Below are 17,233 nucleotides of genomic sequence, written 5' to 3'. Positions count from 1 at the left end.
TTTTCTTCAGTCCATAAGATTTATTCTAGAATAGATTTATATATGAGTTATATCTTTTGTGAACAAAGATCTGCTGACTGACTGAACAAGAGGAGGAACTGCATGTTGTTTGTTTAATTTGTCAATCTCGTTCAACAAAAAATGTGGCCGGATTAATTATATAACCACACAGTAACATATGGATGTTATTAAAACTCATTATTGATTATTGATAGCATTATATACTTTTGTAATTATAATTATAATTTGTCTTTTGCTTGTAGAGCTTGATAAAATCCAGCAGTTCACAGTATGATAGGTATGCTTTGGGAAACACTTATGATGCATAAACACTCTGCAGAGCTGAAGTCTCTAAGTACAATTGTAGAAATGCAAATTTGAATAAAGTTAGTTTTGTTGTGAATGACTCTGTGCTTTCTGTTCAATGCAATTGCTCATTCAAAACATAAAAGACGGTCATTTGGCACCATCTACTAGCACAAAGGCATTATTTGCAGCAACTGTCAATGAATGAATCGGAACAAACCTTTTTGGTGAATGGATTATAAAACTCAAGTCACTAGGATGAATCAAAATCCCCATCACTAGCAGCTAGTCTCCTCTTTCCACAATATTCATTGGTCTTGAAATATTCTCAACTTTGGGTCGCATGATGGAGCATTGCTATCGCAAACCTTTGCGTGTATAGCCTTAATTTGTGCTCCAATAGAAAATCCGATCAGATGTAGAGATTCATCTTTCATCAAACTTTGTTAATCTTTGAGCATGCTTTTAAATACTCAATGATTTGAAGTGTATTTATCTCACTATTTCAATGCTTTATGTTTTCCAGCTCAGTATCGTCAGGTGAAGCGCGGGTCTCTGGGTGCAGTGACCATGAGTCAGTTAATGAAGAGACAGTTGGAGCATCAGTCCAGTGCACCTCAAAACATCAGCACATGGGACACTGGTCAGAGATGCAATACTTCTGCATCATATCTAACACAATAAACCATTTCTCCTCAGTTTTTGATAACCCATTAAGTAATGTGAGAGACCTGACTTCAAGAGACTTGTGTTTTATTCTGTCAGGTCCTACAAAGGCAAGTCTGCTGTCGGCTCCAAGCACCGTCAGTATGTTTGTGCTGGCACCAGAAGACTTCAGCGACGAGCAGCCCACCACAATGGCCGACAGGTGGGTGAAAACTGTCAGTCTTGTGTAACAGAGTGTGAGTGCATGTTTGCGTGTGTGTGTGTGCGCGTTCGTGTATGCGTTTGTGCGCGCGTGCGTGCGTGTGTGTGTGTGTTTGCATGTGTGCGTGCACTCGTGTGTGATTGTGTGTGTGTGCGTGCATGCATGTGTGTAACTGAAGACAGTGTGAATGTTTGCAGGTGTCGTGACTGTGGTGCAGTTCTAGAGGAGTACGATGAGGAGACTCTTGCTCTTGCTGTGGTGGTTTTGTCCATGTTCATTCATCTGAGTCCAGATCTGGGCGCTCCGCTACTGCTGGAGATCATGCAGTCGGTGGGCAGGTACAGCAGCATCAATCTAGTGCACTCGGCTCAAAACAGCACTAGTTACATAGAACAATGCAGTAACATGTCCACCAGTTTCTTTATGGATTTGATTTGAAGTTTTATTTTTGTTTTGCAGGTTGGCATCTAGTTCTAATTTCACAGGTCAGGCTGAAAGGTAAGTGATTATTTTATCTTTTTGCAGTACACACATTCAGATGTGAGTGTTGTTTATGTGACTGTGTGTGTTTGTTTGTAGTATGCTAATACCTGGTAATGTTGCTGGTGTTGCCAAGCAGTTCCTGCGCTGTATTCTCCATCAGCTCGCCCCGAACGGCATCTTACCACAACTGTTCCAGAGCAACATAAAAGGTGTGAAGATGCACAATGCAAAAATATACACAAATAACAATCATATTTTATCAAACTACACAATGATGACTTTATAGAAGTTAATTTACTGTTAATACATAATTTTCTGTAAACTGCTTTGAAACGATGTGTGTTGCAAAAAGCAATATACTAATAAAAATGACTTTACACTCAATCACACACACACACACGCACACATACACAATCACACACACTCACACAATCACACACTCTCTCACACACACAAACACACGGCACAAGTGGTGATTTGACTGTTATTGTTGATGTTTTCAGATGGAAGTTTTCTGCGCACTCTGGCCACGTCACTGATTGATTTCAGTGAGTTGAGTTCTGTAGCAGCATTGAGTCAACTGCTCGAGGTACGACTGCTTTGTCTGTAACTTTAAACTGATGTTGTCTCAGTACTGATACTGTAACAGAAGCTCAAACCTGCTGGACATGATTCTGCCAGTAGATGGTACCCTTGTGACATGAAGAAATGGAAAGTGTCATTTTCTCACTATTTTATCTTTTAAGGTGACTGAAGATCTTTGACAAAATTGGACTCATATAAGCATGTAAAGTTTGTCACATTCAGTACATAATGTAACAGTTACAGACTGTTTAACTATTCAAAGTCCTCACTGTAATGGACCTGAATGCCAACATTGTTGAATTAAGATTACATGATGTATTCTGACACACATGCTTGTATTTAATGTATGTGTATAAAGATCGTTGCTGGAGGGTTATTATGAAGCATGCCTGACTTAGAAGTGATAAATTTAATAAAGCTCACGGTGTCCCAGGGCTTGAACAATAAGAAGACTCTACCAGCGGGGGGCGCAATACTACACTGTCTGGAGAACATCGCCACCTTCATGGAGACTCTTCCTATGGACTCACCCAGTAACCTCTGGACAACCATCTGTAACCAGTTCCAGACATTCTTAACTAAACTACCTGCTGTTCTGCCACTCAAGGTTTCATTTCAGCTCTTCTGTGTTTTATTAGTCAGTCTTATTTTTACTCATTGGAAGTGTTAATATGCCCTGTTGTTTTGTGTTTTATCAAGTGTCCGCTGGACTCTAGTCTGAGAATAATCATCTGTTTGCTGAAGATTCCTGCCACGAATGCAACAAGAGTAAGACCAAACATTTCATTTCTCATTCAGATATGAAGACAAATATCACATTAGTTTAATAAAAGTAGTGTATTTAGCATGTTTCTATGTGTTTAGAATGTAAGCAGTGTTGTTGGAGTGTTAGTTAAGCTCACAAGAAGTTCATTATCACGTTCATTGTGTTTGACAGAGTCTGTTGGAGCCGTTCTCTAAACTCCTGAGTTTTGTCATCCAGTATGGCATCTTCAGTCTGTCGTATCTCCTCGAGCTCTGCAGTTTATGCTACAAAACCTTCAGCAAGGTAAAAAAACAAATACCTGTTTATATCAGATGCATGTAACCTTTAACCTCCAGGAGCCTTGTCTGCTTCAGCTTGATTTAGTTTAGCAGGCCCGCTTGAAAGTGTCGTGAGGCGCTGTGGTGTTTGTCTGTCATACTAATCGTGATATGTTTGTGAATCATTTTAGTGAATGATTAGTTGATATATTCATCAATGCACTCAATGTTGTTTTTATTCCCAGTGCGGTCTGTAACCACAGCAGACGAGGTGTATAATGTGATTTACATATTTAAGGATATGCAAATAGATTATCTCAGAAAAAGTGGAGAGAAGGACATGTGTCTGGTAGTTACAGTGTTTAGCCTCTGTTATAACTCATATTGGATAAATCGGCTGTGAAGAAGACAAACTTATGAAACACTGTTAATAGAAAACATGTCTGAAGTTGCAGTCTTCATAGTGATGATATGTTCAGAGGTTTCTCAATCCAGAGAGTATAGCTGCTCAAAAGCTCTCTCAGCTGTAACAAAGTTAAGTTGCTAATAAACTAGACATTCATAGAATTCATAGAATTATCTGGCATCATCACACAGTCACTTCAATGAACATATGACAGAATCCCCAATGTTAAATGAACGATTTAACTGTTAAATCTCAGTGTGCAGATGATCCACACTAACACTGAATTGGCCAAAGAGTCCATTAAATAAAGGACACTCTCCAATTATAGTTTCAGTCTAGGTTAAGTTGCTATGGTTCCTTTTGGTTCAGAGAATTAGAAGTTACAGAAAAATGAGAACAGTTCACACGCACACAAATTGTGAAATAAGTGAAACAAATCCATTGTGCTTTTCTTCTGCAGGAGAGGGACAAGTTCTACATGTCTCGTATTGTTGTTGTGGAGTTGCTTCAGGCTCTGAAGTTCAAGTCAACGATTCCTGACACGAATCTGCTGCTGCTGGTGCAGGTGATTCAACACAAACGCTGCGACTCAAATCACCGGCTCGTTTTTTTCATTCTCGTTTGCTCAGATCTTTTTTTAAGAGCACAATAAAAGAAAGAAAAGCCAAAACATGCACATCTATGATTTTATTGCAAATATATCAAAGGAGCTTCCATAAAGGGTGGTGGGGTGGTGAAGGTGTAGTGGTCTAAAGCACATAACTGGTAATCTGGTAATCAGAAGGACACTGGTTTGATCCCCACAGCCACCACCATTGTGTCCTTGAGCAAGGCACTTAACTCCAGGTTGCTCCGGGGGAATTGTTCCTGTAAGAAAGGCTCTGTAAGTCGCTTTGGATAAAAGCGTCTGCCAAATGCATAAATGTAAAGAGGAATGCTTGTTTGTCTCGTGACGTGTACTGCTTTACAGCTATCAAACTGCACAATATACCTCACTCTTAAATAAGTCAATACATAAAAGAGTAAAGATGAGTTTCACGACTAACCCGACTAACTAATGCTGTTCATCAGTTTGTGTGTTCAGACATCGGAACGAGGCTCGCTGAATCCACCATTCTGCAGAAGCACATGATTTCCGCTCTGCCGGGGGTGAGACTGTCATTCTTGTGTTTGCGGTTTGTTGTTTGTTTCTGGTGGTTGATGATGTCACAGATGTTCTGTTTCATCAGTGCACAACAGCGGCGATGGAGTGTTTGCGTCAGTATCTGAGTGAGCTGCTTGACTTCATCGCAGACATGCACACGCTCACCAAATTAAAGGTATTCATCACCACTGAAAATTGGTTTTGTCAGTAACACAAGAGGTCTTAAGTCTAAAATATATGATCTAAAGGAATGTTCTGGGTTCAATACAGATCAAAGCATTTGTGACAGAATAGTTATTACCACACAAAATGATTTCAACTCGTCCTTCATGGGTTTTTTGTTTTTTAAGCACAAATGTGTGTTCCAGTGAGACACTTACAATGGAAGTCAATGGGGCCAAAAATACTCACTGTTTCAAAAGTATAGACACAAGACATAAACAATATGTGTGTTAACATGATTTTACTGTCATAAAATGTTAGAACCAATTTTATGAATTTGTTGTCATGATGACGTAACGTTGTAAAACCTGCAATCACTATAAAACCATGTATAGACCAGTTTAAGGAAATTACGTCTTCTTGTTCCTTGAAAATGTCCTTCTAGTTGTGCATTCCAAACGGGATAAATCACCCTTTGAAGGGAGAACAGTAGGTAGGCATACTTATCATTACTTCGAATGACACTTATTTTTGAGCCCCACAACTTGTGAGGGACTGGTACTGACTATCCACTGAGTCACAGAGCAGTAGGGTGGACCTAGAAGCAAGACAAACACAGCACGCAAGATAAGTCCAAATGTTTAATAATAAAAAATGTAATGTTCCAAAAGAGTCAAATTGGCACAAGAGAAAAAACTTAGAATACAAATCTTGCACATTCGAAAACCAAGTGACAAACAAGGTAACTGAGGTAACTTAAATACATAGTACCAAACAAGACACAGGTGAAAACAATGACATAATAAATGGTGGGAAAACAGGACACAAAGGGAAACAAAAACCGAGAACTAGGGACATCTAGTGGGCAAAATGGGAATTACAGGTAAATAAATGACAATAGCTGAGTCTTTAGTCGATACTTAAACTGAATGAGTGTGTCTGTGTCCTGAACAGCATTAGGGAGACTATTCCATAGTTTAGAAGCCAAATATGAAAAGGATCTTCCTCCTTTTGTGGATTTTGATATTCTCTGTATTGTTAACAGGCCAGAATTTTGTGATCGTAATGAACGTGTTGGAATATAGTGTGGTAGAAGATCACTTAAGTACTGCAGAGCTTGACCATTCAAAGCTTTGTATGTAGTTAACAGAATTTTATAATTAATATGAAATTTAACAGGTAGCCAATGTAACGATGATAAAATGGGGCTAATATGATCATATGTCTTGGTTCTCGTTAGCACTCTAGCTGCTGCATTTTGAACCAATTGTTTATTTATTGATCTTGCTGGACATCCTCCCAGTAATGCATTATAATAATCTAGTCTTGAGGTCATGAACTCATGAATTAGTTTTTCGGCATCAGCAACAGAGAGCATGTGTCGTAACTTAGCAATATTTCTTATGTGGAAGAATGCTGTTCTACAAACATTTGTAATTTGATTTTTCAAATATAACACCTAAGTTCTTCGCTGTTGAAGATGATATAACAGTACATCCATCGAGAGTCAAATTATATTGTAGTGGCTTATTTTTAGAGTTTTTTGGTCCAATAATTAGTATTTGTCAGAATTGAGTGGAAGGAAATTTCTGGCCATCCAATCTTTGATTCCATTTATACACTTCTTATACATTTTACAATACACTTATTCCACGATTCCTTATAATATCTCCCAGGGGAAGCATATAAAGAGAAAAGCAGAGGCCCTAAAACTGATCCCTGTGGCACTCCATATTTAAATTTTGTTTGGTTTGACAATTCCTTATTTACATAGACAAAGTGGTAGCGGTCTTCTAAATATGACCTAAACCATGCTAATGCAACTCCATAGATGCCAACATAATTCTCTAGCCTATTCAAGAGAATGTTGTGATCTATCGTGTCGAAGGCAGCACTAAAATCTAAAACCACATCATTGTACTAGTTTAAAACTAAAAATACGATTGTAATTGTGTTTAAAAATAAGTAATTATATAATAATTGTATTTAGAAACCCAGTGAATGTGATCTATTGTGTCAAATGCAGCACTAAGATCTAAAAGCACTAGAAGAGAACTGCAGCCGCGATCAGATGATAAGAGCAAGTCATTTGTAACTCTGATAAGTGCAGTCTCTGTACTGTGATGAGGCCTAAATCCTTATTGAAATTCTTCATATATACTATTTCTCTGTAGAAATGAACATATTTGGGAGGATACTACTTTTTCTAGTATTTTTGACATAAACAGGAGATTTGAAATCGGTCTATAATTAGTCAGTTCTCCAGGATCAAGTTGTGGCTTCTTAATAAGCGGTTTAATAACTGTCATTTTAAAGTTTCTTGGGACATGTCCAAGAATAGCAAGTTAATAATATTAAGAAGAGGTTCTGAGATTACTGGCAATACCTCTTTTAAGAGCTTAGTTGGTATAGGATCTAACAATCATGTTGTGGCTTTGGATGTTTCGATAAGTTTTGTTAGCTCTTCATGACCTATGACAGAGAAGGATTGAAGTTGCACGTGAGGAAAATTATTAGACACTGTTTTCTGAGGGACAGTGACTGTTGATTGCATAGTTCCAATTTTATTTCTGATTATTTAAATTTTATCTGTAAAGAAATTCATGAAGTCATTACTCTTGTGCTGCGACGTAATATCTGGTTCTGTTGAGGCTTTATTCCTAACCAGTTTAGCCACAGTATTGAATAAACACCCAGGATTGTTGTGGTTATTTTCTATGTACCAGCTTTTAGTGCCTGTCTGTAGCTACAGACACTTTCCTTCCATGCACCATGAAATACCTTCCACATGCGCTCCATTTTCCGAGCTGCTCTCTTGAGAGCATGAGTGTGATCATTGTACCATGGTGCAGGGCTTATTTCTTTAATTGAAGTGGGGCGACAATATCAAGAGTGCTAGAGAAGACTGCATTTATATTTTTTGTTATTTCATCAAGATCTTTTGGGCTTTTTGGCTAACTGAGTATTTGAGACAATTCTGGAAGATTATTAATGAAGCTATCTTTAGTTGTCGAAAGAATAGTTCTACCTGAACAATAGCGTGGTGTAAATTGAATGACATTTGCTGTATATTTTTATATATCAAACGTAGAAAAGTACTAATATAATCACAGCAAACAAGAGATGAGGTAATGATCTGTGATGTCATCACTCTGAGGTAGAATTTCTATAGTATCAACATCAACACCATATGACAGAATTAAATCTAGCGTATGATTATGGCAATGAGTTGGTCCTGTTACATTTTGTCTGACTCCAAGAGAGTTGAGAATATCGATAAATGCTAATCCCAATGTATCATTTTCATTATCTATGTGAATGTTGAAGTCACCAACAATTAAAGCTCTATCTACAGTAACTACAAGATCTGATAAAAAATTTGCAAATTCGCCAAGGAAACCAGAGTACGGCGAATTTGCAAAGTACAGTATACACTGTAGCAAGCGCAAAAGACAACAGAGATTTTTTTATTTGTATCTGACGGTGTCACATTAACTTATTTCTTGTCCTCTGAGTAACATCAAAATTTTGAAATCACATTTCGTGCTTTAGTTGAAAGAGATCTAATGTTTAGTTGCTACCTTTATATGATGTTTATCTTAATTTTTTTGTTTTTTTCAATTTAGATCTTAATAATTTTTTTCTAAATGATAGTTCGGGGTAACGGTAGTTCGGGGATCAGACAGTCTCTATATGATATCTAGGTGATACTGTCTCTATGTGTTGTAGATTATGTGACCTGTGTGACGTCTCAGGGCAGCTAGCAGATGTTCGGATTAACCTGTTTGTCTGCTTCCTGACCTGGGCCCCAGTTAGTCAAATATTATGACTATTAAGACTAGAAACCAAATTACCAGAGTGGTGTGCAGCACATTCCCTGGAGGGATGAAGTCTGTCTCTCTTTAGCATTTCAGGTCTTCCCCAAAAACTCTTCCAATTGACTATAAATCCTATGCTATTATCCGGACACCACTCAGACATCCAGCCTAATAGTAAGTTTGATAGGTAGAGCTCTAAAAGTGACTTTTGATATCTTCCATTATAATGAATGAAGCCACAAAAGTTATGTACTATTATTAGTTATGTAGCAGATGCTTTTATCCTAAATGACTTACAAATTAGGAACACAAAAATAGAAATCGTTCCCTTGTCCAGAGGTCATGCAGACAGTTTCACTGAACAGCTTCATTGATTATAATAGAAGCGATCTAATATTCCCAATCTCTCCACTGAGGAAATAATTGTGAGCATCTAAAATATGATACAATTTCATCACATCATTGTGTCAACAACACATTTGGATATTATTTGAGGAAAATATGTTAAATTATTTTCTGTGGTAATCAACATTATGCGGAAAATTCTGTTGATTGAGATTAATATGTATTGAACCCGAAACATTCCTTTTAAAATAATTTAACTTCCTGAAGATTTTAAACACTGTGACCCTTTGCGCTTTAAAACATTGTTCTGCTTGTTTGAGCGGCACAACATGTCAACTTCTGACTCAACCAATGGCGTGAGTTTGGAAAGCTGGCACTGCTTGAAAACATTATTTATCATTATTTTAGAAATTCCATTTAGTGACGCTAGTGGTGCATAATTTGCACACTTCAGCTTTAACGTTGGAAATAATAAATGTGAAAGAAATACGCAGTATGAATATGTGTTTTATGTGAATATAATTTAGAGTCACATGAAAGCGTGCTGTCAGCCATTGCATGAAGACACGTTCGGCGGGAATCTGAAGGTTGGTCTTTCTCAAGTAGCAGCGATGGAGATCAGCAAAGGAAACCACAGAGACAATAAAGCTGTTATCCGCTACCTGCCATGGCTTTACCACCCGCCTTCTGCCATGCAACAGGGGTAAAACACTATCATGACTAGTAGTGGTGATCACATGTTGTGTTTCAGTGTATGTGTGTATGAATCATACTGAAGCTTTGAGCTGGTTCTGCTTTTATTTACACAGACCTAAAGAGTTCATTGAGTGTGTGTCACACATTCGGCAGTTGTCATGGTTACTGCTGGGGTCTCTTACCCACAGTACTTTGCATCAGGGCTCCACGTGCTGTATGCCGATTCCTCTGGATGCTGGATCGCACATCGCAGACCATCTCATCGTTATTCTGATAGGATTCCCAGAACAATCTAAGGTATAATAATTATAATGAACCATTATGCTTATAGTCAACATGAAATCTTAAATGAGCTCATTTGTTCTTAATAAATGTTCCTGGTTTTAATCTTGTATTCAAATGCAATATCTTGTATGACTTGACTTTAAGCTGACATCAACTCTGCACAGGCTACTGGTGAATGATAACTAATAATCAACTAGTTATTAAGGCATTGTTTTAGGGATTGTTTTATCCTTTGTAGTTGAAGTAAAGTAGTAATTTAATGCCTGTTAACATTAATGTAATAGAGGGTTAAGGCAAAGTACCAAATAATGATAGATTTTAAAAGAAGCATTGTCATTAGGATACATGTTGCTCTGGAGGGTGACCTTCTGTCTCAACTTCAGATTTCAAAGCAGATCTATAGACAAATGATCTTCATAAGTCTGTTTTGCATCTGTGTTTGTCTGTAGACTTCTGTGTTGCACATGTGCTCGCTCTTCCATGCCTTCATGTTTGCTCAGCTGTGGACAATCTACTGCGAGCAGGCGGCGGCCGTCCCAGCCAATCAGAACCAGAATCAGAATGAGTTCTCCTCGTGTGCAATCCTCACTGGTCTGGAGTTCTGGAGTCGCGTCACTCCGAGTATTCTGCAGCTTATGGCCCATAACAAAGTGGTAAGTGCTGCTTTAACCCTCCGGCACGTCCTGCTGGATATTTTCGTCATTACAGCGGAAACAACATAAAATTCTCCATCATTTTTGGGTATACAGATAAGTGTAAGACATCATTAGAGACTATAAATGGTCTACTTTTATTTGTGTGTACACACAATAACAACAAAATCGTGTGCTTTTGTAAAATAAAGAAAATAAAAAGGGTGAGCTTTCAGCAGTCTCTGTGTTCACCAGCATATTTCAGAAACACGTCACAAAAGTGAAATGAAACTCCACGAATACTTACCACACAAACATGAAACATATGTCTAAAGAAAGCTTAAAATGTCTACTTTTAAATAAAACAATACAAATTTAAAACAAATATTCTCCTGTAATGTAATCTGTATGAAACAAAGCGATGTACAGTTTCACCTGGCTCAGCGAATTATCTCTAATGTGATCCCACCCACGGGCAGAGGGCGCTATTCAAAATCAATCAAATCAAATCACTTTATTGTCACACTACCATGTACACAAGTGCAACAGTAGGTGAAATTCTTGTGTGCAGTTCCGAGCAACATAGCAGTCATGACAGTGACGAGACATATACCTATTACAGTAAACAACATACTTACACAACACAATTTACATATCAAATGTACACATACTTACACAACACAATAATGATATACAATGTACAGTAAACAATACACACAATATAGAATACACATATAATACAAATAAAAAATAATAGTATATAAAAATATATATGCAGTAGTTGTATTGAGGAGAATATATTTGACACTCCAGTGTGAGATAATAAGATTAATAAAGTGCAGTGCTGATTGTTGATCGTGATAGATCAAGTGTTCAACAGTCTGACTGCTTGGGGGAAGAAGCTGTCATGTAGTCGGCTGGTGCGGGTCTTGATGCTGCGATACCGCCTGCCTGATGGTAGCAGTGAGAACAGCCCATGACTCGGGTGGCTGGAGTCTCTGATGATCCTCCAAGCTTTTTTCACACACCGCCTAGTGTATATGTCCTGGAGGGAGGGAAGCTCACCTCCGATGATATGTCTGGAGGTTCGCACCACCCATTGCAGGGCTTTGCGGTTGTGGGCGGTGCTATTGCCGTACCAGGCGGTGATGCAGCCAGTCAGGATGCTCTCTACAGTGCTGGTGTAGAACTGTGTGAGGATGTGGTGGTTCATTCCAAACATCCTCAGCCGTCTCAGGAAGAAGAGGCGCTGGTGAGCCTTCTTCACAACGGCCTCAGTGTGGACGGACTATGTGAGTTTCAGTGATGTGGACACAGAGGAACCAGAAACTGCTGACTCTCTCCACCAGTGCTCCATTGATGGTGATGGGGCTGTGTTCTCCGTCTTTCTTCCTGAAGTCCACTACAATCTCATTAGTTTTACTGACGTTGAGGGAGAGGTTGTGCTCCTGACACCAGCGTGTCAGAGTGTGCACCTCCTCTCTGTAGGCTCTTTCATCATTGTCAGTGATCAGACCTACCACCGTCGTATCGTCAGCAAACTTAATGATGGCATTGGAGCTATGTGTTACCAAACAAGCATAAAATGTATTAAGCTCATCCGGGAGAGAGGCAGTGGTGTTCATGGTGGAGTTTTTATTCCCTTTGTAGTCTGTGATGATGTTAATTCCCTGCCACATACTTCTAGAGTCGGTGGTGTTGAACTGTCCTTCAATTTTGTGCCTGTACTGGCGTTTGGCTGCACTGATAGAGTTAATACGGTAATGTGCTGAGACGATCAAATCAAATTGTAAACGCCCCCGACTGTGCCTTGAAAACATATAGTTTATTCACTTTTCTGCACGTTTGAAAGACAGCACGATACACAAGTGAGGAAACTCCTGGATAGTGACGAAGAGTTAACATTTTCCTCAGAAGTAGAACGGGACTCCGATGAACGTTTGTATTTTGAAGAGAGAATTGATCCAGCCGAGGATACAATTTCGGATGAGTATGTCATTTAGTTTTCATTAGCTGACATGTATTTTATACACTCACCTAAAGGATTATTAGGAACACCTGTTCAATTTCTCATTAATGCAATTATCTAATCAACCAATCACATGGCAGTTGCTTCAATGCATTTAGGGGTGTGGTCCTGGTCAAGACAATCTCCTGAACTCCAAACTGAATGTCAGAATGGGAAAGAAAGGTGATTTAAGCAATTTTGAGCGTGGCATGGTTGTTGGTGCCAGACGGGCCGATCTGAGTATTTCACAATCTGCTCAGTTACTGGGATTTTCACGCACAACCATTTCTAGGGTTTACAAAGAATGGTGTGAAAAGGGAAAAACATCCAGTATGTGGCAGTCCTGTGGGCGAAAATGCCTTGTTGATGCTAGAGGTCAGAGGAGAATGGGCCGACTGATTCAAGCTGATAGAAGAGCAACTTTGCCTGAAATAACCACTCGCTACAACCGAGGTATGCAGCAAAGCATTTGTGAAGCCACAACACGCACAACCTTGAGGCGGATGGGCTACAACAGCAGAAGACCCCACCGGTACCACTCATCTCCACTACAAATAGGAAAAAGAGGCTACAATTTGCAAGAGCTCACCAAAATTGGACAGTTGAAGACTGGAAAAATGTTGCCTGGTCTGATGAGTCTCGATATCTGTTGAGACATTCAGATGGTAGAGTCAGAATTTGGCGTAAACAGAATGAGAACATGGATCCATCATGCCTTGTTACCACTGTGCAGGCTGGTGGTGGTGGTGTAATGGTGTGGGGGATGTTTTCTTGGCACACTTTAGGCCCCTTAGTGCCAATTGGGCATCGTTTAAATGCCACGGCCTACCTGAGCATTGTTTCTGACCATGTCCATCCCTTTATGGCCACCATGTACCCATCCTCTGATGGCTACTTCCAGCAGGATAATGCACCATGTCACAAAGCTCGAATCATTTCAAATTGGTTTCTTGAACATGACAATGAGTTCACTGTACTAAAATGGCCCCCACAGTCACCAGATCTCAACCCAATAGAGCATATTTGGGATGTGGTGGAACGGGAGCTTCGTGCCCTGGATGTGCATCCCACAAATGTCCATCAAGTGCAAGATGCTATCCTATCAATATGGGCCAACATTTCTAAAGAATGCTTTCAGCACCTTGTTGAATCAATGCCACGTAGAATTAAGGCAGTTCTGAAGGCGAAAGGGGGTCAAACACAGTATTAGTATGGTGTTCCTAATAATCCTTTAGGTGAGTGTATAAACATGTACATATTTTACTAGTGGGACTGTTTCCAGACTTGTCAGCCAGGATTCAGAGTATTGACTTTTGAAATATGACTCCTAATAAGCAGGTTTTAGTTACATTTAAATGTTGTTTTGTCTAAAGCAGGTATTTAAATTGTATGCTGTATGATATAAATATGATATAAAAATAATATGAATGTTTAGATTATATTGTAACTAGTGTTTATGCTGCCTCATTATCATCAACAAAGCTTGTGCTTGCAAATATGTGTTCAGGTTAAATGAGTAAAATACACTTTAAATATGCCCATATTAGAAAATCAGCATATTATAATGATTTCTGAAGGATCATGTGACACTGAAGACTGCAGTAATGATGCTGAAAATTCAGCTTTGATCACAAATTGCATTTTACAATATATATTCAAATAGAAAACTGTTCTTTTAAATTGTAAAAAGAGTTCACACAATGTTTTTACTGTATTTTGGATCAAATAAATGCAGTCTTGGTGAGCAGAATAGACTTCTTTTAATGGTAGTGTAGGTCTAAAATTAAGTAAAGTCTTTATGTAAAGAAAATGTATAGTCAGATTACTTCTTTTAACTTAAAACTTGATTTTGATCATTAAGTCTCCTCACATTCATTCTCTTTCTGTCACATTCCTCATTGATAGGCCCAGTGGAGGGGTCTTTGTCTCCTCAGGTGTGAATTACAATCAATATTCATGATAGTTCACGCCTCCTCGCATATGACCTTTCTAACACTAAAAGTGTCTTACAAAAGTCAAAAGACTAAATTGTTTTGTATGAATGAGTGATCGGGATGGTTTTCACATCATTTTGAAGCAAAAACTCTAAACTATAGTGCTTCCTGCTCAGCTTCTGTTCGGACGCTCTTGCTTACTGCTCCGCGCTTTGCTCTATCGCTTTTATATTTTCATATTTTATCTCCTTTTATCAACTAATTTTAACTAATTTTAACTTAAATCAGCACAGTGCTCAAAAGCTTGGACTACTACTACTACAAAAAAAAAGCAGAATTCTTTTATCCGACCAGCCTCCCACTGAAAGTTTTCATTCCAGGGAAGGGAAAACACAACTGCCTACATTCAAAAGGATAAGAGAAAATGCCTCTTCTGGAATCTTCTTGCTGCACTAACTGCCAATGACGTTTACAAAGGATTGCAGTTCTTGAAACAAAGTTATTTACAGGACCACCAAACCAGACGGAACACACAACAGAGCTTCGTCATGGACGCCCTCAGCATACAGCCGGTGAGTCACATGAATCACTGGCTCCTCGACAGGCCATACTGAGTGTAGAGAAACAAGCCGATCGACTTACAAATCGATGGCAAAAACAGGGAGCGAGACCAAAAGGCACTCGAGACATCAGATTGTCACGAGCATCTCATATTGCCGCAGTAGCATCCTCTACCCCAGATACGGCTCTGACAAGGATTGCAAACACTGGTTTCCTACCACCGCCTATACATCTTGAGAACAGATTTGAAGTATTAATGAATGATTAATCCCCAAACGTGATGAATGTGATCGAACACAGACTGAATCAGCCAGTAGCTAACACTGATGTCAACTGGCGCTCAAGGGTTAGGCTCAGAGCGCAGCCGGCCCAGGACTCTGATAGTGGGCGACTCCATAATCAGAAACATTAGAAGCAGGGATACAACTAAATGCTGCCTTCCACAAGCAACAACCTCGGATGTAAACAGGGAACTTCAGAACATTCTGATGAAACATAAGACTGCAAATCGACTCATCATTCATGTGGGGAAGAATGATATTCATAAAGAGCAGTCAGAACTCCTTAAAAAGGATTTCAATGAACTTTTTGAAACACTTAAAAGACTGAAAGTTCAAACATTCATCAGTGGACCACTTCCAGCAAGAGGAACAAACAGGTTTTCATGGTTGCTTGGGCTTAATACATGGCTGCAAAAAACCTGCACAATATAAAAGGAGTTAACTTCATTGACAACTTCAATCTTTTCTGGAGTCAGAGGCAACTGTTTCGACAGGATGGCCACCACCCAAACAAACTTGGTTCAAGAGTGCTAAAGGACAATATCCACTTCTCCCTAAATCATCCTTCTGCAATGTGTGCCAATCCACTCAATCTGAATGGCACACACACACCTGGACACAGTATGAATGACCACAGGACTTCACTTCAGCACCTGAATGGACATGCAGTTGACAAATCACACAAGGACAATGATAACACCACTCAGCCACAACAATTTCTGCTCACAGACACAATCTCAGCTGAGCCCTGCCCACAAAGTTCACCACAGACAGACTGTGACATATTAGAACTGCTCCAAGATTCAGCACCCAAGGACGACTTTCTGGAAAACACCCAGGGAAACCAGGACAGCATATTACAGCCTCCGATAACACCAGAGCAACAGCCCCTCTCACCAGACACATTATCCCTCTCTCCAGCATCTCCACATCTGTGCTTCTCAGAGAAAATGGAAGAACTGGTGTATGCTGGAACCAAACTATCCCACTCTTTTGCTGCAAGCCCCCAGATATCAAGCAAAAAACAGCAGGACCCTCAACCACCTGCGGGCCCAGCTCGCCCTCCCCCTCCTACTGTGACAGCACTTCGACCTCTGCCACAACACCAGGGCTCACACCCTCCTCCATCTGCTCAAGGTGAACCAAAAACAACTGATACCAGCTCTCAGTGATATGTGTCGGGTCCCCGCTATGATAACAGTAACTTTCTCAAATGTTTACAAAACAAGCGGGAACCCAGTGTGCCTGTATCTTTCTCTATTGCTGTTCGATTACATGATAGAAAGTCTAAGGCCTTCAAAAGCCGTACAGCAAACACATCTAATCTGGTGCCTATTACACACCAAACTAAGATTGCTGTGGGGACAAAAACTGTTAAGTTAGCATTTTTAAACATCCACTCACTTAAAAATAAATCACTTCTAGTCAACGACTTAATAAGCACATACAACCTGGATTTTATGTTTCTAAATGAAACTTGGCTAGAAGACAGCTGTAGTGCAACAGTCCTTAATGAAACATCCCCTCCTAACTTTACTTTTTTGAGTGTCTGCAGAGAAGGTAGGAGAGGTGGGGGTTTAGCTGCTCTCTTTAAAGATGTCTATCAATGTAAGCAAATATCATTTGGGAATTACCCGTCTTTCGAATATCTGGGTAGTGTGTTAAAAGGTGCTTCACGCATTTTACTTATCATTAT

At 39.4% G+C, this 17,233-nt stretch overlaps 1 protein-coding gene across 1 annotated transcript in view; it reads left to right on the top strand.

Annotated features, from left to right (window-relative positions):
* LOC127662092 (protein unc-79 homolog) overlaps positions 1-17,233 on the top strand; it is a 119,689-nt gene that overhangs the window by 84,049 nt on the left and 18,407 nt on the right. The window contains exons 34-48 of the mRNA XM_052153064.1: positions 833-949; positions 1,072-1,174; positions 1,372-1,512; positions 1,634-1,672; positions 1,754-1,866; positions 2,161-2,246; positions 2,676-2,849; positions 2,942-3,010; positions 3,180-3,290; positions 4,132-4,236; positions 4,743-4,820; positions 4,901-4,990; positions 9,668-9,843; positions 9,950-10,133; positions 10,571-10,774. Of these exons, the coding sequence (XP_052009024.1) occupies positions 833-949; positions 1,072-1,174; positions 1,372-1,512; positions 1,634-1,672; positions 1,754-1,866; positions 2,161-2,246; positions 2,676-2,849; positions 2,942-3,010; positions 3,180-3,290; positions 4,132-4,236; positions 4,743-4,820; positions 4,901-4,990; positions 9,668-9,843; positions 9,950-10,133; positions 10,571-10,774 (1,790 nt within the window). The remainder of the gene's footprint in view (positions 1-832; positions 950-1,071; positions 1,175-1,371; positions 1,513-1,633; positions 1,673-1,753; positions 1,867-2,160; positions 2,247-2,675; positions 2,850-2,941; positions 3,011-3,179; positions 3,291-4,131; positions 4,237-4,742; positions 4,821-4,900; positions 4,991-9,667; positions 9,844-9,949; positions 10,134-10,570; positions 10,775-17,233) is intronic.

Source organism: Xyrauchen texanus, chromosome 22 (assembly GCF_025860055.1).
Source record: "Xyrauchen texanus isolate HMW12.3.18 chromosome 22, RBS_HiC_50CHRs, whole genome shotgun sequence".
In the NCBI taxonomy this organism is placed as follows: domain Eukaryota; kingdom Metazoa; phylum Chordata; class Actinopteri; order Cypriniformes; family Catostomidae; genus Xyrauchen; species Xyrauchen texanus.
This window is presented reverse-complemented; position numbering and strand designations above follow the sequence as displayed.